The 27,406-nt window shown below is 49.1% G+C and overlaps 9 protein-coding genes across 9 annotated transcripts; 5 read left to right on the plus strand and 4 right to left on the minus strand.

The window, feature by feature from the left end:
• The first annotated feature begins 1,407 nt into the window (after positions 1 to 1,407).
• Positions 1,408 to 1,990, plus strand: FOMMEDRAFT_20094 (uncharacterized protein). The gene is made up of 2 exons (XM_007266521.1): positions 1,408 to 1,687; positions 1,763 to 1,990. Exons 1-2 carry the CDS (start codon positions 1,576 to 1,578, stop codon positions 1,870 to 1,872), a joined length of 222 nt encoding a protein of 73 aa, XP_007266583.1. The 5' UTR covers positions 1,408 to 1,575; the 3' UTR covers positions 1,873 to 1,990.
• A 1,800-nt stretch (positions 1,991 to 3,790) lies between these two features.
• On the minus strand, positions 3,791 to 5,864 carry FOMMEDRAFT_122953 (uncharacterized protein; the record flags this gene model as incomplete). Its single annotated transcript, XM_007266522.1, has 4 exons — positions 3,791 to 4,886; positions 4,941 to 4,983; positions 5,046 to 5,465; positions 5,524 to 5,864. 4 exons carry the CDS (start codon positions 5,859 to 5,861, stop codon positions 4,185 to 4,187), a joined length of 1,503 nt encoding a protein of 500 aa, XP_007266584.1. The 3' UTR covers positions 3,791 to 4,184.
• Positions 5,865 to 9,296: 3,432 nt separating this feature from the next.
• Positions 9,297 to 9,984, minus strand: FOMMEDRAFT_168000 (uncharacterized protein; the record flags this gene model as incomplete). The annotated part of the gene is made up of 4 exons (XM_007266523.1): positions 9,756 to 9,984; positions 9,646 to 9,695; positions 9,476 to 9,586; positions 9,297 to 9,401 (listed from the first exon to the last, which is right to left on the minus strand). The coding sequence occupies exons 1-4, from the start codon at positions 9,949 to 9,951 to the stop codon at positions 9,297 to 9,299; spliced, it is 462 nt and encodes a 153-aa protein (XP_007266585.1). The 5' UTR covers positions 9,952 to 9,984.
• A 371-nt stretch (positions 9,985 to 10,355) lies between these two features.
• On the minus strand, positions 10,356 to 10,806 carry FOMMEDRAFT_140699 (uncharacterized protein). Its single transcript, XM_007266524.1, has one exon. The coding sequence runs from the start codon at positions 10,776 to 10,778 to the stop codon at positions 10,521 to 10,523; it is 258 nt and encodes an 85-aa protein (XP_007266586.1). The 5' UTR covers positions 10,779 to 10,806; the 3' UTR covers positions 10,356 to 10,520.
• Positions 10,807 to 13,451: 2,645 nt separating this feature from the next.
• FOMMEDRAFT_84197 (LAG1-DNAbind-domain-containing protein) lies at positions 13,452 to 16,596 on the plus strand (the record flags this gene model as incomplete). Its single annotated transcript, XM_007266525.1, has 4 exons — positions 13,452 to 14,377; positions 14,500 to 15,014; positions 15,073 to 15,261; positions 15,320 to 16,596. The coding sequence occupies 4 exons, from the start codon at positions 13,452 to 13,454 to the stop codon at positions 16,594 to 16,596; spliced, it is 2,907 nt and encodes a 968-aa protein (XP_007266587.1).
• Positions 16,597 to 18,206: 1,610 nt separating this feature from the next.
• On the plus strand, positions 18,207 to 19,221 carry FOMMEDRAFT_156239 (uncharacterized protein; the record flags this gene model as incomplete). The annotated part of the gene is made up of 2 exons (XM_007266526.1): positions 18,207 to 18,437; positions 18,517 to 19,221. The coding sequence occupies 2 exons, from the start codon at positions 18,207 to 18,209 to the stop codon at positions 19,219 to 19,221; spliced, it is 936 nt and encodes a 311-aa protein (XP_007266588.1).
• A 311-nt stretch (positions 19,222 to 19,532) lies between these two features.
• FOMMEDRAFT_28523 (uncharacterized protein) lies at positions 19,533 to 21,325 on the minus strand (the record flags this gene model as incomplete). The annotated part of the gene is made up of 5 exons (XM_007266527.1): positions 19,533 to 19,710; positions 19,767 to 20,098; positions 20,155 to 20,200; positions 20,252 to 21,186; positions 21,251 to 21,325. 5 exons carry the CDS (start codon positions 21,323 to 21,325, stop codon positions 19,533 to 19,535), a joined length of 1,566 nt encoding a protein of 521 aa, XP_007266589.1.
• Positions 21,326 to 21,628: 303 nt separating this feature from the next.
• On the plus strand, positions 21,629 to 24,332 carry FOMMEDRAFT_28524 (uncharacterized protein; the record flags this gene model as incomplete). Its single annotated transcript, XM_007266528.1, has 7 exons — positions 21,629 to 23,096; positions 23,258 to 23,296; positions 23,357 to 23,374; positions 23,510 to 23,536; positions 23,770 to 23,776; positions 23,823 to 24,028; positions 24,202 to 24,332. The coding sequence occupies 7 exons, from the start codon at positions 21,629 to 21,631 to the stop codon at positions 24,330 to 24,332; spliced, it is 1,896 nt and encodes a 631-aa protein (XP_007266590.1).
• Positions 24,333 to 26,196: 1,864 nt separating this feature from the next.
• Positions 26,197 to 26,618, plus strand: FOMMEDRAFT_156243 (uncharacterized protein; the record flags this gene model as incomplete). Its single annotated transcript, XM_007266529.1, has 2 exons — positions 26,197 to 26,464; positions 26,539 to 26,618. 2 exons carry the CDS (start codon positions 26,197 to 26,199, stop codon positions 26,616 to 26,618), a joined length of 348 nt encoding a protein of 115 aa, XP_007266591.1.
• Positions 26,619 to 27,406: the final 788 nt, after the last annotated feature.

Here is a 27,406-nt window from a genome sequence, read left to right on the forward strand (position 1 = left end):
AGTTGCCAAGTGTGAACACTAGAACATGAAGAAGCAGTGTTCGGACCTGCCTTGCACATGGATCTTTGATACAAGAAGTCATCCTGATAACATTGTCAAGGCGTTGTGCGAAGTTCATGATGATGAGATGAGAAGAACCTGTTGTTCATTATTAATCAATTGCTTTTCGTATCTTCTGTTGGGACCACAGTGGACCACGCCGGCTAACACTGACCGCTCGCGATAGTTTACAGAGTTCCGGAGAGGTGCGTACAATAACTTCGTAATAACCCGATAAGGCTGACATAGCGCCTAAATGTTCAACTCGTAAAGTTCGTGAGAACAGTGAGTAACCAAGATCCCCGAAATTTGTCGATTCCGCGGGGGCTACTAGCCTCAAAACATCCATTTCCTTGACTGTCAAGAATGATGACTATGGCTTTCAGGATTGATCAGCACGTCCTTCGTCAAAAGATAATAAGGAACCGGCGGAATTAGATGACTTACTCCGTTCCGTGGCAAGTGTGGATAACTGAACGGCATAAGCACAACGCGAGCATTGAAGCAAACGTAAAATCCGCTCGGGTGCAGATGTCAGAAGGAATATTTAGAGCAGATCGTCGCAGATCCGAAGTGTAATTGAGCCTCCAAGGTTGCAATTAGGAAATACCCGCCAGACCATGTGGGAAAGCCACAGAGTGGTTCATCGCTCGTACATCCGCGATGGCTAGCCATTATTTTTATCTGATGTGTGGTAGAGCAGTGATAGACATCAGCTCAGGTCGAACGTGTTAGTGGCAGTCCGACGGAAGATTTGCTACACTTGAGCGTTCGATGAAGATCCAGGGCAAGAACCTTAGGCATTCATTAGGATTACCAGAACATTTAATAAACGGAGATGTCAAGTCTGCGAGGGACTTCATGATCCCAACAATAAGATTGTAAAGAAGTGATGGGAATCGATGATCAGAACACTGGCGAACTCCACGGAGTTCAAAGTGAGCTAGACCAGTAGAACATGCGACGAGAACATAGACCGCAGCAAGAAGAGTGTGTATCGTTCATATTTCGAAGCAAATGGACTATCCTCTGTCCCCTGAATGTATAGATCCGAATCAAAATTACTCGCCTTTCGGCTTGTTACAGAATTACTCACTGCCGATGGACATGAATTTATCTACGGAATAGACGAGGCGATGCGGAAGACCGTTCGGTAGTATCGTGCCTCAATCCGATGCATCAATGTAAATCCAAGGACTATGCACGTAGTCGGTAGACGGCTTGACGCTACTTTGGAGCCATTCGATGTTATTTCGAGGTGTCTAGAATAAAAGTGTAGTCAATTTTGGGACGCTTGAATATCAGTTCGAATAAAGATAGTGCATTTACTCACACATACAAGTGATTTCTGATAGCAGATCCGTAGGTGAGGGAACAGCAGCACGTCAGATAGGTGCCACCATTGCACCATGGACGTGGAAGCGAGCGATTCCCATAACCGGTTTTGTACCAGAATAATACTTTGTTCCGATTCGGTACTGCCGAGCTGCCAGGCGTGTTGACCCATTGACCGGTACTCTTCTCGACGGATCCAAGATGCGAGAGACTGCCGGACGTACACACAGCCTCAACAGATTCCTTCTATCTATCCAATGTAGAGTCAAGCTGGGATCTGGCCATATGGGCATACGATCGCAAGGTACGCCGACTGCGCTGCAATATTTAGCACGGCACTTGAACTGACTCCAAACGAAGATCAGAACTATAGCAAAGATCATCTCACCAATACAATTCCGTAAATTCCAGAACGTCGGACCCTTGGAAATACGAGTTTCACCGCATTGGTGGCCAGAACTTTTCGGAGAGAAGGCGTTAATTCTCACTAACAGGTAAAGATTGTCATGAGACGATTTAAGCTCGGCCAGGCACCAAAAGCCGCATTGCTAGGTGTGAAAAGTCCCTCGGCATCAGCGACTTAATGTCCAGAGGCAAACGCTTGCAAAAGCAGCCTGGAAGCGCGTGAGTCGCCACCAAGTAAGTTCGTCCACACTCCATACAACTCTAATATTGGTCCTTTATTAGCATACTTTCTGACAAGACAGTTACCTCTTGGAAATATAATTTGCTATATTTCCACCGCAAGCGAAGACCTGCTAATGCACTTTATGGGATCGTAAGCCTCAGGGATGGCTTCGGTGAACTTAGAGGTAAAACCCTGTCTAGCGGGCCTTAATAACGATAGATCGAATATGGTCCAATTAGCTCAGGTGCAGTCTACAGCAGGATCAGATATAGGTGTCGGGCGAAGTCCTACGTGCCTGGCGGTGCGAAGAGCGAATGAGTTTCTTTGAGCATGGCCCTGACAAGCCGACACGACTTCAGATCACGGCTTTGCTGTCTATTAAAAACATCAATAGGAGAGGGAAGCCAGCTAGAGAAGGATCAGGTGAGACCAGAGAAGAAAGGCATATTTACCAAAGAAGTGGGTCAATGCAGCGGTTGTTTATTAATCCTCGTGATCATTTTTTGTCCGCGGGCCTATGACGTTCGCTGTAGGAAGTGTCGTCTAAAAAGCCCATAAGAAGCTGTAAAAATCGTGCAAGCGCTTCGGAGAGGTCAAGTGAGAGAGTCTATTGTATCAAGAATGGTTTAAAGCAAGGTAGTCGCGTATGTTGAGTCAAAGCTTGCAATTAAGAATGCCACGCTTGTTATTTTGTGGATTTGACGCTGGCTTCTGTCACGATACGCGCCCTGAGATCCATTTTCGCGCTCAAGGCAGGGATCCACCGAAGAAGTAAGTGCTCATGTAATAGTGGCGGGGAGGGTTTTACCTTAGACAGCGAAACTGGCACACGCCTATGCTCCCTGGATCAAGAATAGATGTCAGTGGTCACGCCTGTTCGTTGCCGTTGGATAAGTTGCGAGATGTAAACCTTCAGCACGAAGGAGGGAATGTTCTTAGGAAGGCAAACAGAGTCAAACACGTGGACCACTCTGCTTCTTCATTTGGCATGGCCCAATGATCGTCGGTCTAGCACCTCGGATGTGGATTCGGAAGAAGAGCTCCTCTTCAGCAACCGCGTTGAAGGTAAAACATTTGAAATTCAACAGCTGTCAAACTTATCTTCGACTGGGATTTTACACACTTTTATTGAAGGCTAGAGCGTCATTCTAGCACTCGAATACACACTGGGAAACAAGTTTTGGGAGGACCTTTTACTTTTCGCCAATTTCCTGGCGTTCTTAGGTATCGCGTTATAAACCACCCAGTGGTTTTTGCGTGTGGTATGGAATCGTACTGCGAGTGTTGTACGCTTTTCTTACCAAGGGTTCGAGAGGCACAATTTCTGAAGTTTGCCAATCTTCTTGACCCGTTAGATTACGGCCCTTCCCTTAAAAAATGTTGAAGTATAACGTTGTACAAACATTGGATTGAGACATCACTGCGTCGTCGCATGTTAACCGGGAAATAGGCACTTCCGGCTCCTACAGCTCATCGGCTAAAAGAACCTGTCGGTCGCAATTCACAGGCGTCAGATGATCCACACAACCAGGAGCACTACTCACGGGAGGGAACTATGAATGAAGGAAGGCCTCGGTAGCATGTGTATAGGCGCTCGCCAGGCCGAGGCCATAATTCATGGTTGCGCTTATGCAAAAGTGTTCTTGGCAACCGTGATTCCGCTATTGACATAATCAACATATTGGAACAAGCTCCACATACGCGTGTAAAGGAAGCTAGCCAGTGTAATAAGTCACAGCTAACACGACTGAGTTCACTGCCAGAAACAAGAGTAAGGGGATATAAATTCAATATATTGTGTACAAATCACTAGTCCAAATTGCTGAATATCGTGCCTGACGGTGGGTGCGAGAAGAGGAACTATGGAGCATACCGGCATGACCACAAGCGCCGCTTGTAATCGGCCCAGACATGGCGACGCTCTTCGAATGCCGAGACAAGATCTAGGGAGCTTCTAGAGTGGGATGTCAAGAACAGTAAAAATGGCAAGACGAAGTTTGGGAAGGTGGCGTGAAAATAATCGGCAGCGCAATAGGTGCCGGATGAAAAATATCTTGCCAGTTCTACTGCACTTTATCCCCCATCTACCGCAAAGGCCAAACCAGCATCCTTACGAACATCGAAACAAATAGGCATCCTGGTGCTACGCCATGAGTTTACGATAGACATGTCTGTCCGTCTGCTACCGGAACAGACGCCGTAACCACATCTTGAAACGTTCCCACCAATTTCCGCGCCACGAACCTGTTCTCTCTCGCGAGCCTACTCTTAGAACACCTGTCCCGACCCGCACTTCATCCTGTTCGTCTAAGACATCTGCGCCAGTTTCTTCAAGGTCCAAGACACGACGTCCACATCTGCTGGACGCTCTTACAACAGGAAAGCGTGGAAGGGTGCGACGTGTAAGGAAGGACGGAAAGAAAGACAACAAGGACATAAACTCTGGATTGGACAGGTCTGGAACGGTCCAGGTTCTTAGCTGAGCATGGTCGTCAAAGGTCTCAGACGTCAGAGACGGCGCATATCTACGTTCCCCGCCAGCAGTCCGTAAGAGGAGGGCATCAATTTCTGCGCTTGTGGGCGGGGACGGTACCCCAGATGTCATGTCCCCGGCACCACCCTTTCCTTCTAGGAAAGATCCTGCGCTTCGAGGAGATGTCGAAGATGTAGTATTTGAATCAAGAAATGGATCAGAAGGGGCCCGAGAACGTCCTGAATGAGGTAGCTGCGCGGGTTTGCCCGGTTTCTGGGAAATAGACGGTACGAGAAGCTGAGCGCTTAAAGGCTCCGACTGCGACCTTGAATGCTGTTGTGTCAAAACCGTGTCGTCTGAGAGTCGAAGAGAAGGAGATCGGGAAGCATATTTCTCCTCGAATCCTAGAACCTGCGTGCATGTGGCTCAGTAAAGCTCTGTCACAGAAATCAGTACTCTACTGACACCTTTCAATACGTCTATGGCTTCTTGCATAAATTCTTTGCCGCTTTATTGAACATCACGTCAGTTCCTAACCATGTGCTTATATGAAGCTGCACTACAACATACGCAGATTCCATGAAGACAGCATCATCAAACTCCCATTCAATGCGTCTAGAACCAGCTCCGCCGAGGTTCTCGGGTACAACCTGCAATCTCATACACGCCCATAAGCTTTCAAAGAAAGGGCGGGTGCCTGGCATAGAGGCGTTGCACCAAGTTTTTACAAAGCGCTCAAAGCGCTCTGCCCTCTCGCGGCGAGCGGAAGAACTAGTAGGATGGGATCGAGAATGAGGCGCAAGTGAGCCTCCGCTAACAGTTGAACTCAAATGCGCTTGAAATTCCGCTTTCCGCCGGGCTGCCAGGTACGTATGGTACGAAGCTCGAATGTAAGCTTGTATACGAGCATAGTTTGCTCGAAGGGACGGAAGAAGTCCCGCCAAAGTCTGGGTCATTCGTCGGCCAGCATCCTCATCCTGGTCATAATACCTTAAACGCGACGAAAATGAGATCATCCGCGCAAGTACTGACGAAACTTGTAACATACCAAGCACGACATTGCAGTGCAAATACTTCAAGCTCATCATCAATGCTTCTCCCGGGTGAAGGGGAAGCGCGCCCATGGGGTGAGCGGGAAGGAGGAGACAGTGCCCGTCCAGCCTGGGTCGCAGGACGGAAGCTAAATCTGCTGGGAGGACGCGAAGCGGTGGCTGGACTCGAAGTGAGCTCTCCTCCATTCTGATCGTAATTTGCAGATGGAGAACGTAGGGAAGAAGCCGAAGGCAGATCATACAGGAGCTGGTGGTCTATGAGAGCTGATTTAGGTCTTTGTGGCTGGGATAGCCGCAAAGGCGGTGGTGGAGGTCGAGGTCGAGTAGAAGCCATGTACCGCACTGTCCGTCGGATGATTAAAACAATTGTTGTCTAGAGACTCTATGACGCGAAAACAAGATGACCGACAAATCGATGTGGATTGGGAGGACGAGATGGAATGCTTTGTGCATGCTGTTCATCTCTGCCGAAAGACCACGTCTGCACGTGCCCTTTTAGATCACGGGTTGCTGCATATTTTAATTTTATTACTGCAACTACGTACTAACGTAGTGCAAAACTGAAGGTGATCGTGACTACTTCTCCTGTATATCACATTAGCGTTCGCAAGCTGTGGTAAATAGTGGGTCTAGACGATGGCGCCAAAAGCGCCAGAAACCAAGCCATCTGTTATTGAGTTTATTCTGACTGGCCCTCCTCTTGCTTGATTTTGCAATCCAAAATTTCAACACTAAACACCGCTGTTGCCGAAGCCGAAGAGTTGAATTTACCCGTTGGAATTTCGACTCTCATCTGACATATTTGAGGCGCGTATCGTATCCCTCTGATTATCATACTGACTTATTTGTGACTCTGTCGAGGGCTAATAGAATCTCCTCGCCTGTCGGGCTTTTTGATAACTGGTGCAGGCTATCTTCGTCCTGGACACCTATTCCCGTATCATTCGTTGATGCGTCTGCTTGCGCGTTTACGTATTGTAACGGTAACGCGAGGACCATATGGTGCCTCTTCGCCCCCGTTATCGATGTGTACGTACTGGTGCTCCTCCTGCCAACGCTCCATTGGTGTACAGTAGCGTATGACCCACGTGGCTGAAAAGAACCACAAACAGACTTCGTTATCGAGGGATGTGAGGCTATACTTTCATGGTCTCGTATACACGCTGTAACTTCGACTGACGCGATTAGCGTGGAACGATCCTTCTACTGAACTTGAGGACATGATACGAATTCAGTTGTTATCTTCAGCCATTACGCTTTGAAACTCAACTCGCAGGAAACAAAGGTCGCATGGTTGGGCGATGGGCTCAGTTGTTTTCTCAGACTCGCGTTGCATATCAGTCTCTTATCGGCTGTGGAAGTTCTCCGCACACCAAACCTCCAAACGATGCTTTTAGGGCGTGATAGGACCAACGCGTTGCCGGATAGCCGAGAATTAACTAGCCAACATTCGACGCTCTGCGCTTTGTGATGTGATCTGGGATGGCTTGTTGAGACAATTGTGTGCCTTATGTCTTGCACGTTCAGACATCCCGTTGATTATGATTCTATAAATTAACCTTATATCAGGTTTAGTTGATAACTGCCTTCAGAGTTACAATCCCATTGCATCAACAAAAGCTTGTATTCAGATTATTTATGCATGGGAAAGCAGTCAAGTCTTCGAACCTTCTGGACTTCTCCGTTCGACTCGTTGCCGATCTGATCAGTACTGTAGGTGAGCGCTCACGTTCATATCGCCTATGAATTGCACGATTGATTTCGTCTCTATAGTTGTAGGAAGAGCGTATGTCAGCAAATCGTGCTGGTGCGTTCAGTATTGCGCCACGAAGCTGATTCGTGTCTCGTTGGGGACCATACTATTCGTGTTGCAATCAACGATAACAGTGGGTGTATTGTTTCTACAAAAGGCATCTCATAGGGTGCACATACGGTCGGACGGACTTGTAGAGCCAATGACACTCCAACCAGATGACTTAGGAATGGACGGGGTTATAGGCAAGAAATGTGCGATATGATGTGACGTCGACGTATGACTTATTGCTACAACGGCTACGGTAGATTCTCAAGAACAGCGTGGAGCACATGCATACACTGTTTCGTATCTTCGCCGCCAATAACTTGTCGTGCATACTTTTAGCTAAAGTGGGCTTCTTGTCGTTCTGCTCTCTCATTCCGATCTGTTATGTCGAGGTTCGACACTTCTTGCCATGACTTAGATCCTTGAGCCTCTTTCCCACTTTCTTTGGTTATTGGACCTATTTGGATGAGCGCAGATGAAGATGTGCAGTATTCCTTCTCACACCTCCAATACTGCTGGGTGCCTGAGTTTCTAGGGTGCTGCGCCGAAATGTGGAGCACATTTGTTAAATTGTGCATATTGTTAGACTGCATTATGATGGGTCCGCCTTGCACACGCATCTTCCGTCCAAATCTGCTGAACTCCATGGTACTGTACGCTGCTTTCAAAGGAAGACGATCGACTAATCAGTCTTTGTCCTCCAAAGGGCTTTTCACCGTCGACTTTTTGAACTCATCATCATCCTACCTTTCTCGGATGTCAAGCAGAGACTGGAGAAGGCCTGCGACATCAATATCTTTTGATACTTGATTATTGCATGTGGTTGCATGTCAGGCCTGATTCGTTACAATTCAATCGGCCCTTGTCTTGCTCTCAAATTAATATCTTCCGCTGCGAAATTAGACAGCTCTGTCATCAATCACTGCGGATTTCGGCTCCCAGCAAGTAAGGCCGAAAGCGTCCTTTGGCTATAAGTGCGTTCAGGTGCCCTCCAAAGAGTCTTAAGAAGAGCGCTCTATGTCCGTTTGCCTCGGGTTTATCGTGTTTAAGTCAAAGGTTCAACCCAACAGCTGATGTGCAAGGCGGACTGCTCGACGTAATGTCCCAATCTAGGTTTCGGTCCTTTAGAGACCAGTTGACTTAAAAGTTAGGGATCTACGTTTTTACATTTTGATGCGTGGCAACCAATTCTTTGGAGGCACGCATCGGTTGCTATGTTTGGACGGTTGTACACACGTCATTAAATGCTGCTTCTGTCGTGAGTAGCGGGGATGAAGACCAATCGTTATCTTGAAGGCGCTAGGATGCACAAGAGAGACGGCACGTTGCAGTGATACGTACTTGACAGAGCTTGAGCGCACATTTTGCAAAGCTTAATCACAGAAAGCAACAGAGGCGTGTTCATGCAGTATAGTGAATAGCGCTCACGGGTCTCCGTCTGTTCCTTCTTACTATTCAGTAGATTACCGAGCACCAACTTGGTCCGGCTCTCACTTGGAGGTCAGTCTTCCCGCTTGTCTCAATGTTTCCTCTGATTGTTTTACTGACGGGAAGTCATGCCCGTCGCACATACGTGAACATGTGTGTCAAGCATCGCATACTGCGTATGATATGTTGTCAAATAGTCTCTCCGCCTCGCCGTGCGTCTATTAGGAAGCAAATTCGTATTCTACATCAACAATGCGGTGCCCAACTGGATCTAGCCTGATTAATTATAGATTATGAATCTCTGGGCGCGCACCTGGATCCACAGGGGATTGACGGAGCGGGGCGGTGCAAAATTTACGTGTGGCGGAAGCAAAGTCGGGCGCGGGCTACGCGAAGGACTCTGACGGGGCTAGGCGTGTGCGCGGCCAAGGTCGAAGACGAAATAAGCAAATCGCCTTATATATCCGCAACATGCGGCATACAACTTGATCCCTGCTCATGATGGCCCCAGCACAATGCTATGCGTCAGCATCTCCGGCGTCAAATACGCGTAGGAGCAAATCGCGCGCAAGTGGGCGTATCAGCTGAAGCATGGTTCGGATCGTGTCGCATGCCAGTCGCCGATGCGTATGTCCATCGAGTCGCCTAGAACTGTAGTCTCGTCATGGTTATTTCCTCCAGTATACTATTTGTGGATCATAGTATTTGGGACATCATACCTTGGTCAGTCTCGGAAAACAAAATGCGCCGCCGATGAGCGCTGGGAGTTGACCGACATGCTCGTATCGCTCGAAATGCCGAACGCCGTTACCTCTCGTAAAGACCATTGTCTAGCCGGGAATCTATCCGTGAAGTGCTGATACCCAAGCTCAAGCGATGCGAAACGCACACATTCACTATTCGTCCAAAGCCAAACCAAATTTAATACGCCGCCAGTGCCTTAGCACAGCTATCAGGAGCCGCGATAATACGTGTGCTCGTGCGCCGCTTCGAAGTTACCATTAAATTTCCCGCAATCTCCTGTCCGCTCCCGAAGCGCCATGTTAACGTATCTTATCCTTAATCGGGACAGAGCCGCAATGTTTTCGAACACCATTGGCTTCTTCACGGGCGGCAATGAAATGCGAGGAATGGAATTTGGTCCATAGGAAGCTTTGGCTTGTGCACGCCAATATACGATTGTCGTTCTCCTCATTATTCAATATTTAGATTGTAATATCATATCCGCTAGACCCTACCAACAAATATATTTTAGTCTAATAGTATTTTGTCTTTAGGCCATATTATTAGCTGGACCTCACTTTCAAGCGGCTAATACGGGAAATCTTGGTATCCCAGATTTGGTTGCATGCTCGCTTGTTAAAATATCTGGACATCTTAATCTACTTCAAGGTCTGCAACGTCCATACTTGTCCAGCACCCTCGTGCATGCGCAGTTCCTGTGAGAACAGCCGTGAGTTCATCCGTCCAGGTTCGGTAGCTCTTCATACTGCTGATTTACTTTGAGGCAACGTGAAAAAAGATAGAAGAACAGGAAGAATCTGTCATGCAATTCAGTATTAGAATGTCGGAGTCTTTTTAACTTTTGCTTTTGGGGGCTCGAGTTCGAATCTACGCATATATAGTGGGAGAATAGATTCGGGGCTTGGCGAGGGGTAAATGAGAGAAGCACAATGGGAAGAGAAACAATCCCGAACTGCTAGTAGAAGAACGACGCTCATTGCTCGTCCCTAGCCAATTTCTGTCTGCGTGAAGACATGTTGCCTAACTTAGACAGAGTCGGACTCTATCACGAGCTTTATTGCGTCCAGCCAGTCCTGCGGGCCCCCTACCAGTGGCTGACAGGGCCTTCGATATCCTTCCCGAGCTTCCTAAACCCATAGGGATCGTTCTGTTGTTTGTTTCTTTCACGCGAATGGTCCGAAAGAATGGAAAATATGGACGCCGTGGGTGCCGCATGTTCGGGATAGCGGATGCTGAATACGTCCGAGTAACCGGGTCCGCGGCTGCGGAGCTATACATTCCGGCTGTGATATCGCCTTTGAGAGGTGTGCGTAGCGGCAAGATGAGCTTGCATTTCATTGACTGATTGCATGAGTATAACGGGAGAAGTCGCGAATGATAGAAGAGGCAGGGGATTGGATAGAGATTGGCAACGCATCTCTTCTTGTAGATTCAAGTCAGGTCGAGCATGCGGTCGAAGAGTAAAAGTTTGCACTGCATGCGATGCATGAGAGAATGTCGAATCTGCCACTAGACTACGCATCCCTTCGTCAACAAATCTGCAGAGCAATTTGCAATTCGAAGTTACACTGTACATTGCAGAAAGGCCACGGCCAAGAATGCACGATGTACAACGATAAATCGATCCGAATGAGGGTATGTTGCATGCGGGGGTGAAGGGTCTGAATCATCCTCCGTGTCGCGATCGCGCAGAGTAATCACCCCATGTATGCACATTCCCATCCTTTGCTTGGACCATGCAGCTGACGGGTTCTTTTTCATCCTACTGGATAGAATGTAGGCGCCTTTAGCAGTCACGAAGCTAGAGAGGGGGCTTCGGGGAGGGAGACAGAGAAAAAGTAGCCGATTTGGGCATAACTGTCTGTAATGAGTGGTCTTCGTTGCGGTAGGAGATTGGTCTTCAAGAACCACCGAGCACGGCGCACGCCGGTAGCGGGACCTTTCTCTTACCGTTTCGCGATCCGACACGGCCTGTGCATGGCTGCTTGCTCCGCAGTATACCGTATGGTCATCGACGCCGTGCAGCTGATTTAGGCTATTCGAAATCATTTCGCGAGCTTGTTTTTGGTCGTATCCATAACGGACCCTGTCGAGTTCATACCCATGGTTCCAGTGGGGCCTGGCATATTTAAGCTTGTTTCTCCCGCGACAAAAATCCGTTAGACGCTGTCGCAGATGTGGCACAAGTCCGTATGTATAATTGGAAAGTATATAGGTCGACCACGGAATAAGGCTGACCACGCGAGGAACCGGACTTTAGATGGTTCTTGCGTCCAAGGTAGATTGAGGTAAAAGGCTCATGCTTCTATTTGTGGATGTGGAGTGGTGGATTCTGGAAACTAAGAAAATTGGTAATGTCACTCACGAGGAAACAATAAGCGAAGAAGACAAAGAATAGGTTTTGGTGTGAATGAAACATTCGATTAGGAAGACATGTACACTTCACGATTTGACGGATGCAGACTGCGATTGTTTGATCGACTTGCGATTGTGATACAAGACGAAAGTGTGTCGCCGAGGAGCAGCGATGGCAAGCGGATCAACAGCATGATGTCGCGTATAGACACGAAGGATGCGCATCATTGTGCGCTGTCGACGGGCGGACAGGCGGCAGTGTATGCGTCGTATAATTAAAGACCCAAGCGAAAGGAACAGCGAACGGGTCGGGGTACGTGGTGGCGTGGGCTGGGCTACAGAGCCCGAGTCTGCAGAACGGTCTACAGTTGGAACCGAGCCGGCTGGCTCGGTGGAGGCCGGATTGATGGTCCATATGCTCTGGAGGGCAAAGAAGCGGGAGCCCAGGCACAAGATGTGCAGTGGACATTTGAGTTTCTTCCCGCTTCTGGGGACGGTCAAATGCGCTTGGTAAGCACGTTCTGTCCCTGGATGGCGCGATGGTGACTGGTGCGCCAGACGAGAATGCCAGAGACGCTTGTCCCTATCGCAGAGTCAAAATTGTAAGGCAAACACGCGAGCTGTCCCGGACTATCGCCGAGGAGACCGCCCATTTGCTAATTGCGAATTGTTGGTGCATACAGAAGTGTGGCTGGTTGCTCGATCGTCGCGTCGACTGGAGCGTAGGCCAGAGCTGCCAAGAGGGAGAGGATCGCGTCTGCTTCGGCCAGGGAGCGGACTGTGCCGGCAGCTGGTGTCGCGCGTTTGGGCGCAGAAGTCGGAGAAGTAGGGAGGAGAGTTTGAGGCGGAGATGCATGTTTTTAGCAAGTACGGCAGAAGCAGTTGTGAGCCACGAGGGACGGTTGGGGGGCGAATGTACTGTTAGCGATAGGCTGGGAAGGAAGCCGGATGGGCGATGGGAGGCGATGTGGTGTGCAGTATTAGCAGATCCAGAGAGGAAATCATGGTCTTGCTCTAATCCGACTCCGACTCTCTTTCTCGAATCAATATCCATCAGCTATGCGCATGTCCAGCCGGAGTCCGCGGCATCGCTGACTAGAACTTCCGTACGCCCTCCTTCCTATACCTATAAATCAATGGCAGAATATCTCGCCCTTCGCCGTCCTGTCTCCCTCTGCGTCTCTGTTTCTCCTCCATAACAGAGTCGTCGACCGCCTCGTCCAGCGATCATCGGCTTGAGCTCGTGTGCACAAGAATAGTAGCGCATAGAAATACTACTAGTAGTAGTGCCTCCTGCTGCCTCGCCTCCTCCTAACAACGGCGTGACAATTCCCCGCGCGCAGTCACACTGAGTCACGATCACGGTGAACGCAGACCGACCCGCCTTCTTGCCGCTCGTATAAATCAGCGAAGTCCTCCTCTCTTTCCTCCTCCATTCTCCGCCTCTTGATGAGCCAAACCGCTGCCGCCATCTGGAGCGCGCTGCCCCCTCACTCGCCCAACGATCCCCGCCAAATGGACCACCGCTCCCCTGCTCCCTTCATGACGTCCCCCTTCGACATCGCCGATCTCCTCAATCCCCGCAACGACAAGCGCATGACCCTTGACTACTCCCCCTCTCCGGCTCACCCTTCAAACCCTCATAACCCGCAGCAACAACAGCAGCACCATTCCACCTTCCCCCCTTCATCTGACTTCGATCGCGCACTTGCCGGCGGCCCTCGTCCGAATCACGCATTTGATCAGCAGGACGGCATGGACATTTCGTCGGAGCAGTCTAACTACGAGTATTTCCCGTCTTCAAATGGTGGTGCTGCCTTTGGCTCTCGCTACAGAACCAATGCGTCCTCGTCCTCCTCACTCGGTCAGGGATACCCAGGCCTCGGATCAGAGTCACTATACCCACATGCTTCCTCTCCCTTCGCTGACTCCCTGTCTTCCTTCCCCCCGAATGGCCGTAATTCCTTTGACCTTGTAAATGGCCTCCCGTCTTCTTACTCCAGCGGCAAAGTTTCTCCGCTGACACCTAACGATTCTGTTGTTGGTCTCCAGAACTCTCCGGGATTTCCTAACCTTGGCAACGGCATCGGCAAAGATGCATTCCAACCGAGCTATAGTGAACTCATGAACGACAGAAGAGCGTCCAACGTCAGCACGGGTAGTTTCCAGTCGGACTTCCCTGATGACTTTAGCTCGAATGGTGCTCTGGGGCTCGGATTCTCGTCTCCGTCCTCGATACCACACTTTCAGGAGCGGATTTCACATTTTCCTGGAGGGCATTCGGGGGCATCACAACTGCATCACCACTCCTCTCTGGACATGATGCGAGGTGTAAATCCGCACGCAACGCATGGCAGCGTCGGGGGATTTGACGATATGGGACCTTTCCCCTCTATTGCGCCCTCGACGGATTTGCTTCGGTTACCGGGCCAGACTATTGGCGCGGACGAAATGCTTTCTCGCATGAAGCTCCAGGCACATATCGGCATGGGTGCCGCTACAGACTTGCAATCGTTCATCAGGTAAGTCTTCTCACACTGAATTCAACCCCTTTCAGAATAATCCCTTTGTTCTCTATTTTTGTACATGTTGCTAACTGTGATCTTTCTGACTTTGCGCCTTCGTCCTTCGCTGCTGCGCACAGGCCGTATTTGGATCAATACACTCGCGCACCAAACCGAATTGCTTTTGGCGAACGTACGGTGATCGTCATGTCATCCCGCGTCGCGCAGAAGTCATATGGGACAGAGAAGCGTTTCCTCTGTCCGCCCCCGACGGCGATCATGATCGGTAACTCGTGGTGGTCTGAAACGACAAGGCGCGGCGAGGAGCCGAAGCAGGCACCGCCACGCGTCGTCATCTCCATATCTGGCGAACCGATGCCGCAGGAGGGCAGCGTCGAGTGGACTTCGACGTCTGGCAAAGCATTCGACGTGAACGACCCGCCTGCTGGGACCACCTTCATCGGCCGCTGTGTTGGAAAACAGCTCTATATCTCCGACGTTGACGAAAAGAAGAAAAAGGTGGAGGCGCTCGTGAAGATCATGGCGCCTGCATCTGATGATGAGCCAGAGCGTGTCATCGGTGTTTTCCCTTCCCGTCCCATTAAAGTCATCAGCAAGCCTAGTAAGAAGCGGCAAAGCGCGAAAAATCTCGAGTGTATGTGCCTTCCATTGTTCACCTCGCTTCCATGGCTCATCGCTTAATTGTTTCTTAGTGTGTATCAATCACGGTTCCACCATCTCTCTGTTCCATCGACTGCGGTCGCAGACAGTTTCGACAAAATATCTTTGCGTTTCTGGTTCGGGCGCATCTTTCAAGGGTTCTGACGGCGCATCGCTTATGGGTGTTGACCAGAGGACACGGACAGCCACACCGTCTTTCATTGCGCGTACTGCTAGCTGGGGTGAGTTGCATTAATTTTGTATTTCGAAATTCGCTTCGTGATTCTGACTCCGTGGTAGATCCTTTCGTTATGTACATCGTCGATGTGAACAAGCCCGCCGGAGGCATTGATGCACCGCCTCCTCCGCCACCTCAGGCCGACTATCCCTCTCCTCCGCCGAACGCAATTCCATTTACGAACAACGGCTCGCAAATCCCCATCTTCTACAACCAGACAGTTGTCCTGCAGTGCCTTACGTCGGGCGTTGTTTCTCCAGTTCTTATCATCCGAAAAGTTGATCACAGCACTACCGTCGTAGGCGGCGGTCTTGCAGAGGGTGCAAAGGGTGTAGCCGATCACTACTGCGCACTAGGTGAAGTGTGCGGTGACCCCGTATCGCAATTGCACAAAATCGCATTTGAAGTTTATGACGCAAACAAGGGTGTTCCCGAACCGGGTACTCCTGGTCTCACTGGCGCATTCCTCTCGTGCATGGGCGAGAAGGTAAACACTTACCGCCCCGTCGAGGGACGCATTTGGAATACACCGCCTGCTGCACCGTCTTCCCGAGGTTCGAACTCGCCTGTGCAACCAAGTAGTCCAGTCGTTGGCACTCCGGCATCTATGGGCTCGGGTGCCCCTCCGTCAGACTACTTTTCTGGTGCCGGTCCATCGTCTACCACAAGTGCTCCTGCGTCTCCGACGTCTTACGAATTTCCTTCCAACGATGGTGGACGTGTCAAACGCGGGAAGCGTTCGACGTCGAGCACAGGTGGAGGAATCACCAAAACACACTCCGCAAAGGGCCGTCGGCGTCAGAACTCAGCAGGTTCAACATCGAGCAGCCGCCATGGATCAGGCGGCGAGCAGACGGCTTCTTCGGGCGCTCTGTGGTCTGTCGACATCGGCGAGACAAGCGTGTGGACAATCGTCGGTACGGACCAAATCCGGTACAACTTCTATGTTCCGCCGGTTCTCTTTGACCAGCAGACACCGAATGTAACTGGTTCATACCCGATTCCGTCGAAGCCGGTTACGCCATTCCCGGGTGTTGTGAAATACTTGCCTCCCGACCGCGCCGCGGAGGCTCCAAAGTCTACCTGCCCTCAATCGCGGGCGGCTTTGGCAAAGCCGAATCCGCATGCATCGAAGATGTTGACTCTCTACGGGGAGAACTTCAATAAAGCCGATCCGGTAACAGTGTTCTTTGGCCCAGATCCGTCACCGTACGTCGAAGTGCGGTGTACTGAGGTCATCGGATGCTTGCCACCCGAAAGTCAATCGACGAAGCGGAGACCAATTATTCTCGTCCGCTCCGACGGTGTTGTTTTGCCGTCTAACACTATGTATCCATAGACTCTCCTATCTCATTATGACCTTCGCTTGCGTCGGACTTGCTTACCATTTCGAGCTCTAATAAGTATTACTTTTGTCGGTCTCACCTTGGTTATATATTTTTTCTCTTTCCGTCTCGTATGTCTAACTCGCTCTGCGCTGTCGTCAAGCCTGTTTTCCGCATCCGCTCATTTATTTCGCATTGCACTGGATAACCCACTCCACCCGTGTTTGTAATCTGTACTGATTGTATTCTCTGTTCATGATACGTAGTACTAAAAACGATGTCCTCTGACCATCTGTCTGTTCTCGTCTCATCTGTTCAACCCGCATAGACCCTGGATGTTAAATAAAAGACCCATGTGGATGAGTGGTGCCGTGTTAATTGAATAAGGAGATGTAAATGGCGAGTTATGGACACCGGCCCTTGTATTGAGGTAGTAAAAATAGATGCTTCCGGATCACTAATACCTGTGTAACTCAGCCACCAGACAGGGGAGAAGTCCATCCATCTGACCTCGCAAATTATAAAATGAGAGAAAGCGGAAACGTTTCGGGCAAAAAATGACCGCCTGTCGAGAAGACTCTGGGTGTTCTGCATTCCGGACACAATGATCGAATGACATGAAGACGCCAAGTCGGCAATTCGTCCGGCCTCGTTCCATCGAGATGGCGAACGCTCGTAGTGCACCCGTAACGCACGCAATACGGTTCTGGTTATTGTGTTAGGAAGGCAGGATGGCGATCAAGCGTCTAGCGCGCTTATGCGGTGATTCTTACACCTGATTCGGATTTGGACAAGGGTTCAGAGGTTACAGGGAGTGACACCTCGGAAAAATGGAGGTGCCTCAGAGAATCATTGGCCTAGGCGGGCGTCGGAGCGACTTGGAAGAGAACGACAGAAAAGATTTGTAGAACTTGAAGGACAGGAAGCACGCGGTGCATTTTTTTGCAATTCTATTGCGGCCTCTTAGAACGTGCTATTCGTTAAGACACAGGAGTCAAAGATGTACGGAGCCGCCTTCATTCATTTGCTTACGTTTCTAAGGCTTCGAGGTGCATTGATATGACGGGAAACGACAGCCGAAAGCCACCTTGTCTGCGCTCTGCCGCCAAAAAGTTGGCACAAATTCCAGACAAGGAGCGGGTAGATAGATCCTCGGAGTCGGAGCTGCGCAGGAAGTTAGAAAGAGACCAGAGGAGGAAGATAAGTGCAGCGCCGATCGAGATGTGCATCCCAGAAAGTCAAGAAGCTTTAGAATATTAAGCATGCGGTAGCCTGACGGCTGCCAGTCAACGAATATTCGCACTGACAGCTCCAGAAGGTTGGCCTTATACGCAACCGGCGCTGCAGACGTTCTTTTTGTCGTTGGCGTAAGGCCCTAGGGGCAACAGAGAGCATTGATGGGCCAAGGATCGTCATTACCAAACGACGTGATCGACGCCCTTAATTAGGCATATCTTTAGAATGCAACACGTGACTGACATCTGCCATTTCTGACAGTCAGAGATATGACTCTCGACCATCGTCGGTAAATCGGTTTCGTCGCCTCGTCGCGGGTGGACCAAGGGATCATATCCCTCTTCTCCTACCTCTGTGCTGAAATTCGTGGTCTGCTTGACAATAACACATGTCTGATCCTGTTGAATTTTCGTCGTCTCAAAATCATGAGGATGCTGGATTCTTCGGGTCCGTTGTGGGCGGCGCGTACCTGCTCCTTGCAATTCCCGCATGGCTCTGGCATCTCTATGTCGAGTACCTTTGGAACTGGGATGAGCACCCTTGGATCATTAGTGCGGCCGCGACGTTCAAATTAGTTGCCATTCTTGTCATTACACCCTTCGCCATGCTCTCGATGCTGGTGAGCCTTGTCCCTAATATGCAGCAATTCAAAAAGGTTGACAATCGTAAATAACGCCCCTTAAATTGAATTTGCTCAGGATGTAGGAGCATACGTCATCGCGCGTACTCTTGGTGTTGTCGAGACTACTCGGGCCTCGACTTCAGACATAAAACATGCACCGGCTACTTACCCCGACAGTGACGGGTCTGAATCAGAGATGGTCCACGTCGAAACGCCACCCGTACGCGTGGACGATGCAGATGTTGCTGATGCAACGGCACGCGACGTACGAAATGTGTCCTCCGCGCCGGAGGTTGACGTTACTGCGGCATCACCATCTTCCGCACGGACCAGCCCGACCAAATCCAGATTGAAATCACGCTTTGATGTGGGCCTTACGATCCCGATCCCGCAGACTCGCTACACGCATTTTGGGAAAGCGATGCAGGGAGGTGACGGTCCGGAGGCAGAGGCCTGCTTTTTTAGTCCGTCAGACGAGCGTCAGCTCGAACTCTCCGGCGCTCTCCTGTCCTCTCCGACGCCATCGCGACAGGCTTCACCTCCACACGAGCGCCGCCCGAGGGTGCAGCCCCTGAATGTCGAACGGTTGCCGCTATGCGATGTTGCACCAAGTGCAAGCAGCGATGCGAGCTCGACCGCGGACTCGGAGCCATTTACTGTCTTGGACTCTTCTGATCTGAATAGAGACATTGGCCCTGAGGGTGCTGATTCACCTTCGAACACGATGGAGAATTTACGAAGAGGGGCAGGTCGCAACGATGATGGTATGGATGCATTATGATCGGAGTTGAGCAGACGAAAAAAGGACTCAAGATTCGTACAATTCAATTAAAATTTGTCTTGACATCATACTCTGAGCATCTGCCATATAGCAGGCGAATTCTCGGCATTTGATGGCTGTACAGTAGAATTACAATTAAAGGTGTAAAATACAGGTACAATTCCAATAGGTCTAAAAGCTGACTACACATAAGAAATATTGAACCTTCTTGCGAAATGAAATAATATTACATAGCTTCGCGCAAACTAGCCTTATCGTTGTCAACGAATGTATACGACCAGGTTGCGCTTCGCTTCATCACTAAATGCAGTCTAGAAGCCAAATCGCAACTGATCACGCGTGAAGGACGGCGGCTTCCAGAGTAAATTCTCGGGTTTTATGCGGAGACGACGTTTGGCTTTCGCCTTGTTATACTGCTCTAGGATAGAATCGGTAAGGATTATCACGTGCTGCCCTTTGTAATGCTTGAAGAGTTGCATTGTGACACATCTGCAGCAACAAATCTAAGAAACGAAGCAAACGAGGATTTTTAGAGGAAAACGCACGTGTTCATAACATCCGAAGCCATAATTGCTGTGCGCTGTGAGATATCGTCAATGCTCACTTCATCCTGCGCGTTCAATACATATTCAATGATCGTTTCCGCCCAGTATGCACGATAGCTCAGTAAACCAAGATCGCTAAGTGGCTTTTCCGGGCTGCCAGTCTTGCCTTCTTTCTTGCTCAGTTCGTACGAAAACTCAATGAGCACTTTGCCGTAACCATGCCGCTGGTGCTGGGGCAGCGTCAGAATGCAAGCAACATTATAATTATCCGCTGATTCCTTTTCCTTGGAGAAATAACCGATGATATGACATCCGCTAGAATCCTTCTTCGTCTATTGACCTGGCATCAAGAACAACTCGTTTCAGTCGAGGATAGAAGTAGACCCACCATGATATAATACAGGAATGGGGTCACATCATAATACAAGGTTTTACTGCAAGGCGTGTCAATGGATTAGGCTCAGAAAGATAAACATCATGCTTACTGGTCAAGGAAACATTTGGACAATAAACTCAGATTTCGACAATAGGTGAGTTGCTTCCTGCCGTCGATTTCCCAGAAGGAGATTTCTCCGTCACGATAGATTTCATTACCGGGAGGATGAAGCAATGTACATCTAGTTCGATGCCGTTTTAGCATGAGCGGTGAAGGCATGTACGACAGGCAGAATTCGCATATATAAAGGACATCAAGGTGCGCATAGTCTCGTGGATACGGGCTGAAGTACCAGGCCTCCACTTCATATTTGCCTAGCTGCAGTCGGTTGAGATTCTTAACCCGCGCGACTTCCGAAATGGATTGTGTCATAGAACCGGATGTACGCAATTTTTCAATCTCCTGCTCTTTGCTAATGGGAGCTTGCGGTGGGTTGATAGGGGGAGGATTTGTCAGATCCATCGAGTCAATATCCATTTCCCCTTCGGCGTCAAGGTCATTCTCGTCCTCTTCAGGGAACTCATCTGCAACACTTTCCTCGTCGGGCGGTGTTTTCCGCTTCAAGCCGATGGATGGTAACGGGGATAGACCCGCAGCGGGCGACGGACTGGGGGCAGCAGAATCATTAACATATCCTGGTTGTTGTGACTTTGTACGCTTTTTCTGCGTTTGTCCTAAAGGAACCTTATTGGGGGGTGCAGACTTCTTGGGACCAGGGATTTTCGGTCGTGGCCATTCAAGGTCTCTGCTAAGCACAACGCGTGCTCCAGATACCCATTCATCTAGGCGCTTATTGAATTGGTCCCAATGCACAAAGAATTCGATGTGCGAGCCCGGTTGATCGGCGTATTCATCAGGTCTTCCACGCCTTGTGTACGAGCTTGTCGGTTTGTCACGAATAGATAGAATCTCGGCAAGGCGTTCTTCTATCTCCCCATCGGAGTCTTTCCTTTTTATGTATACTTTGCATCCGACAGAAATAGTCTAGTTGATGGTATATCAAGAGTCTCAGTTTGCTAAAGCACCAAGAATGAGTGAAAGAATATACCTCGAGGCTATATGTACCGCCTGGAGTAACTGGAGCGGGGCCGAGTGCTGCATCGTCCTTATTTGTTGGAGACATGATGGTGGTCGAAGACAGAGGTGACGCGGTTCCAAATCCGGACGCGTTATTTGACCTTTGTTTGCTTATTGTGACATCACGTGAATTCCCACGGCATTTTCCGCTACCAGCCACAATGTCTGTTTGCACGGCTGGAATGATCCATTCCTCTCGCTTATCGCAATTTTGAACGTGGCCACAACGCCTCTATCTTTTACTTCCACTATGCCAGCATATGGCCTGCACCAGTCGAAGTCGTCCACAGACAAGGAATCGTCCCAGCACAGCGTCAGCTCTCCTGTTCCTCAATCAAGACAAATTACTATGCATTCCCTTACCAGCAAAGAAAGTGGCCTTGCCACGAGTCACCGGAAAGCTTCGTTTACGCGGCGCTCGGCCAAGCATAATCGTTTTTCTGACAGATGGCCAGTACTAAATAAAATTATTCGGACGAGTAAGGTTGCCGTCGAATCAAAAGAACAACCGCAACCTGAACTAGACGATCCGGACGCCCTGAGCGATGACGAAGACGGCGAAGGCGATGCTGTAATTATTCATACGAACGTTCTGCATAACCTTGAAAAGGACGTGCGATATCAACAACGTGTCATTCACCCTGCATCTCCAAAGTATCCTTCTCCATTATCAGGTGCAAGACCTATGAAAAGACTGCTCTTATCGCGGCATAACTACCCACATCGAGGATACTCTCATTCAGCTTTATATCATTGCCGTGAGCTTTGGAGAAGGCGAAAATGCGAATGGGACGACTACGAGTATGCACTCTGGCAGTCGGGTGTTTCCCTGGAAGATGTTTATGATGGTATAGTTGACATGACAGGAAATGCCTCCCAATCGCTGACCCCTCATGTCACGGCCGGCCCATGGCATAGAAAATCAAATCTATCGTGCAAAAAGGAGCAAGAAACGACAGCCCAAAGTCCAGCTCCCCTCAATCCCGCTATTTTTCCACGTCTAGGTGATCTATCTTCAGCTCGTGACCCATTTCTCATATCTGTAGACACCTGGTTCGCGGACTTCCCACTTTGGACGCTTTCTAAAATGATCTGGATATACGATGTCAACCATCGTGCTAATTTCAGCGCTGGGAAGTGTGAGCCAATGCAACTGAGTAGCAGCTTTGTGAAGGACTTCGATGAAGGTGACTCCTTCGCGGACACACTGTCAACTTCGTATACTAGTGACACGACTCTGGTTAGCATGACTCCTGTGACTCCTCGTTCTCCGAAAGATACAGCCACTACTCCGTCGCAACCCAGAAATCTCTGCTCTGAAACACGCTTGACTTCATCTGCCTCGCTTGATTTGACTAGTTCAACTCATTGTCCTAGACTCTGGGAAAGATGCTGGTTCTCGCGCTGGGAAGTACTGTATAACCAAATTGGCCTTGCAGCAGATATTGCGGCCTCGTCGGAGGACCCTTTGCATTGTGCCGACTCAAGCAAGGAGGCCGCAAGGATTATCCTTACTACGGCAGGCATTCTTTACGATGCCGATCGCAACAAAGCCAAAGAAAATGACACCAATGACCAAAGACCTACTGCCGAGCGGCGTCGTGTAGTTCCTATGGAAGAAGAGGAGGACGACTATGGGGAAGTCATATGTTCGTCGAAGTCAGCTTATCGGCTCGGAGCGCAAGTAGACCCTCTGTCCATGTTCGCAACGGCGACAACGGAGTACCTAGATCCTTTTCTTGCTTCGATCCCGAGTTCCGGAGATGCCGACTCCGTAGCATCGCACTTTTCGAGGGACTATGCTTCTGAAATTGCAGGTGGCTTGCGTCAGCTGACGCTCTGCTGTTAGACGGAGCCAACCAAGCACTCCGTTATTTACGTTGAATTGGATTCAGGGCCACTCTATTCCAGATATATGGAGTTGTCGAGGATGTCGATCTCGGAGTTTTTAGACTCGTATGCTGTATTCATCTACTAGATATGTGTAATCATACCGTCATCTCAAGGTCCCGTCGATGTAAGTAATTTGATAAATGTAAAAGGACACGAAGCAACGGCAATTTGAGTATATGAACAGATCAGTTCTCGCACGAATGTAAGAGCCTTTATAATGATGACTAGAATTTGGGAAACTACACACGATCATCGGAACAGAGCTCTATGTCCATTTGGTTTTCGCCCAAATTAAGCACACTCTCTTGTACTACTATCTCGGTCGCGCCGTTTCCAGGCACAAGTGTAATAGGTCTCCGGCGATGTAAGTATCGGACGCAGGTCCTATGCACTTAAGGCTGCTATAATGCGTAGGTATCATGTTTCAGTAGAGCGTGCTATCGCTCACATACTATAGAAGTTCAAATGCATGTGTTCAAGTCACAAAGTTAAGTCAGCACTCATATGAAAACACGTCTACAGCGATTCATAACTTGTGCTTGTTCATATCCGAGGTACCGTGCTAATCGCACCGTTCCGATGCTTTCTTCTCCGCAGTATGCCTGTGAGTACGCATCGGTGTACATTCATTGAAAAAACAATACTTTTAGGAGAGCTTTTGCCGGAAACGTGAAATCAGAAGAACTAGCAGAACCAGAACCAGGAGAATTCGACATCATTTTCTCTATTCCACATGGATCCATACTGTACGAACTGCTGCGGTTGGAAGCACTTCAGCTACAATGTCGCCCCGAGTCCGAGAATTCGCACGACGGGAATTCGTCCCGAAAGTACCAGCACGAAGATTGCGAAGACTGTGCGATGCTAACATCCACGTTACGTTGCAAAATCACAACAGCAGTACATATTATGATTCCAAGGACAACTCTGCCCAATGTGGCGTAAATGCGAAACAGTCATCCGCTACTTTGGAGCCACAAACAGAGCACTCGCTCAAAATGGTAAATGCCCGCTCACTTGGATCCTCAGACCAGGTCCACAATGAAAGGAATGACTTGACCCCACCTTCGAGCGATTTCCGAGTCGGATATCGCTTTACGCAGCAATCTTCCACGTCAGTCTTCGCGGTTCACAAAGGAACGCCCGATGGGAGCGGTTAACTCACTTTTGTCCACTCAATAGCGATCACGAGGCTATGAACACTTGTCCCGTTACTCCTTGTTCCTGGTCTTGCTTTTCAAATACTAATAAAACGTTTGAATACTAGGAACAACGATTAGAAAGCATAGGGTTTCAAATACATAAAAATTACGAACGATTTGAAAACGATAATGCGTTGGTTAATAAGGACCTTTCGGTTGTAAGATATCGTATGTCAGAAAGAGGGGTTCGAACTGTTGTTCGATCATGAAGAAGCAAAGGTCACTCGGAATGCAATACAAAACGTGAGGAAAATCGAGTCAAAGACCGACACTCGGACGGAAAACGCCAAAAGGGCGGGGTTCCGACTCTCACACCAGCAACCGGTCCACGTTCCGTGTTCCACAAGGATGCACATATTTGAAAGTTCAGAATCGGTTGTGTCGGCGATTAACAGCGGGACAGAAGGAAAAGAATAAGGGTATGCGTGATCAGCGCGCCAAGGATAAATTGCAAAGAAGTCGCAGTCAAGACCCTGACATGTTTCCGCCACAGAGGTGTCTCACAACGCTCGGCCGCCTATTAAATTGCGCTGTCGATTTCGGGGAGGATTGGGCGCAGCGAAAAGAAGGAGAGAAGCTTCCAACTAACGGCCCCAGAAAGGCGATGAAATACCCTAAAAGTCTCCAGAATACGGCTAAGTCACTACCGTTTGTTTATGTATTTGTCCGTTTTCCGGCTGTAGAATTGCGGGGCTGCATAAACGGGGTTTCCGTGGTGCTATTTCCTAGATTAATACGCAAGTGGATAAGATACTGAACGGTGCCTGCCAGCATTCGCGATGATGGTTGAGAAGGTGCTTGGCAGACGCATCCTCAACTCAACATAAACTATGACAGTTAGGCACAATGAGCAGGCAAGGCTGCGGTACCTGATTGTCTTGCGCGCTCCGCCGATCAACATGTGCAGGTATTAATGAGTTGGTTTTCTATATGGAAACACATTCCCGGACCGCATAGTAAGGTTCGTGACATACAAGGACATACAATTTCGGAGGCAAACTCACTTTAGTCAGGGATGCAAGATCAAACCTGAGATGATTAAACCCTGAACAAAGTGCGTCCGCTCATCTGGCTGCGTTTGAGTAGCCTAGGAGCCGGAGCCCACCATTAGCGACGGTTAGCCCGCCTCCGCGCCGAGAGCCCAAGGAACAGACGGTCTGACTTGAGCTCCGCTCTGTGATGCGGTTAGACATCAATGAGATCCGCCGGATCGTCCACCACCATCAAAAAGATTACCTATGTTTAGTTTGTTGATCACCCGCAGAAACATGAAGACATCGGACATAGGAAATTCCGCGTATTTTACCCTACCTTCCTTGAGATGCGCGTATCAGTATATGTCTGAAGTGGAAGCGAAATTCAAATAAAAACAGATATATTAATAATCAAAACACAATGTTTTTAAACATTTGGTTCGATCACTCAACTGAGCTGAAACAACAGCAACGAAGCTTACCCTTCGAGCGCTGAAAATGGTGTCGACTAGGCGGTGATCGAAGACTTTGCACTGTGCATTAGCATTTGTCTAGATGGGCCTGCCCGGACCGTTTGGCACAGTTTGGTCATGCAGAAGTTGAATGGAAGCGATAGGGCGCCGAGTCGGCTACCTGTTACCTTGCATTCTCTTCTTGCAGATGATCTCGCTACGGCCACTTGTCTACATTCCGTAATTCAGATTTAGGCGTTGGAAGTTGCCAACATATCATCAGTTCTTTCAGAAAGTGATAGTGAAATGGTGTCTAGCGACAAGGGATAAAAGAACTTGCATCAGTTTCTTTTCCATTGTATGGTGGACTCGTTGGAGAAACGAAGGAGATGTCATATGGACTACATCAGGTCTCCATCCAGAACAGCGTTGCACATCTTCGTATGGCTTCTTGTACTACTCGCGAAGCAGGGCATAAATCCGCAGCATACGGTAGACCGCTCAGACATGGAAGCGGAAGACCAGCCATCAGAAACTTCTCCATGCTGCTTTGAAACTGCTATGCAGGTCGAAGTATGCCTATTAGCGGAAGACACCATGACGGTTCTCGTACGCCGGATAATGCAATGCTTGACCGATGCCGCTCAGTTCGGGTACTCGGAAGGTACGGGAGAAACCCATGTTTATCCGGCTGAAGATGCTATAACCTGCCAATATGACAGCTTAATTGTTCGGTAGTGAAACATCAACTTATCCTCAAGCTGTCGTGTGGAAGGTGTGCCTCGGAACAAAGTCCGCAAGCCTGGACTCCACTCTGAGATCCGTCTAGGTCAAAATAGCATTTGAAAGCACAAAGAAACCTTAGTTTATATCCTAGATGATCTCTAATGAGACCATATTTCTCCACGTACCGGGGTTGATACTAATTTAGTTCACATCAAGTAGTCATCAAATTTGAAGAGCAGACACGATCCCCACCTTAAGTATAAGACTCCACAATAGCAGCTAAATGTCTGCGCATACACAACAGGCGGGCATTACAATGAGTACGAAACTCTCCAGTTCCGCCTGCTTCCGAACACAAAGGAACAAAATGGTAGGACACAGAACATTCTGACAAGCATCCTGTGCACGAGGACCGGATGCAGAACAAGGCACTGGATGCAGCATTGCACGCGTCGTTGTTCAGTCTTGCGATTACACTGTCAAAAAACTGCAGGAAATGCATGTTTCAGAAGGTTTCAGAAGTGGAACCAGCTAGTTGTCACTGAAAGAACCCAAATCCTAGATGTTATCTGCCGGAGCGTTTTCCACTGAGTTCGGCAAAGACCTTTCTAGAGTTCACAAGAAGCATTGACGAGGGTTTCAGTGTTTCTATGGCATCTCAACACGTCTTGTAGAAAGACAGATACAAAATCAGAAAAAATAGATAGCGATTGGACGCACAATTGTTTACAAGGTACTGGAGTTCTTGTACATCCCTTGCCATCGACTGCCATCGATTCCTTCGAATAGCTCTTTCGCAACCACCACAGCAATGCATAAGAACAACCTTTCTTGACAAACTGGAACCTTGAAAAACACTTTGTACGAAACAAAAGGTCTT

The sequence above is a fragment of the Fomitiporia mediterranea genome (assembly GCF_000271605.1).
Source record: "Fomitiporia mediterranea MF3/22 unplaced genomic scaffold FOMMEscaffold_6, whole genome shotgun sequence".
In the NCBI taxonomy this organism is placed as follows: domain Eukaryota; kingdom Fungi; phylum Basidiomycota; class Agaricomycetes; order Hymenochaetales; family Hymenochaetaceae; genus Fomitiporia; species Fomitiporia mediterranea.

Bases quoted from the DNA above. Each gene is read 5' to 3' on its own strand.
- FOMMEDRAFT_140699 (XM_007266524.1), bottom strand. From the start codon at position 10,778: ATGTATAGCTCCGCAGCCGCGGACCCGGTTACTCGGACGTATTCAGCA.
- FOMMEDRAFT_20094 (XM_007266521.1), top strand. From the start codon at position 1,576: ATGCGAGAGACTGCCGGACGTACACACAGCCTCAACAGATTCCTTCTA. The intron at 1,688-1,762 runs CTGCGCTGCAAT...AGATCATCTCAC, and splicing joins ACGATCGCAAGGTACGCCGA to CAATACAATTCCGTAAATTC.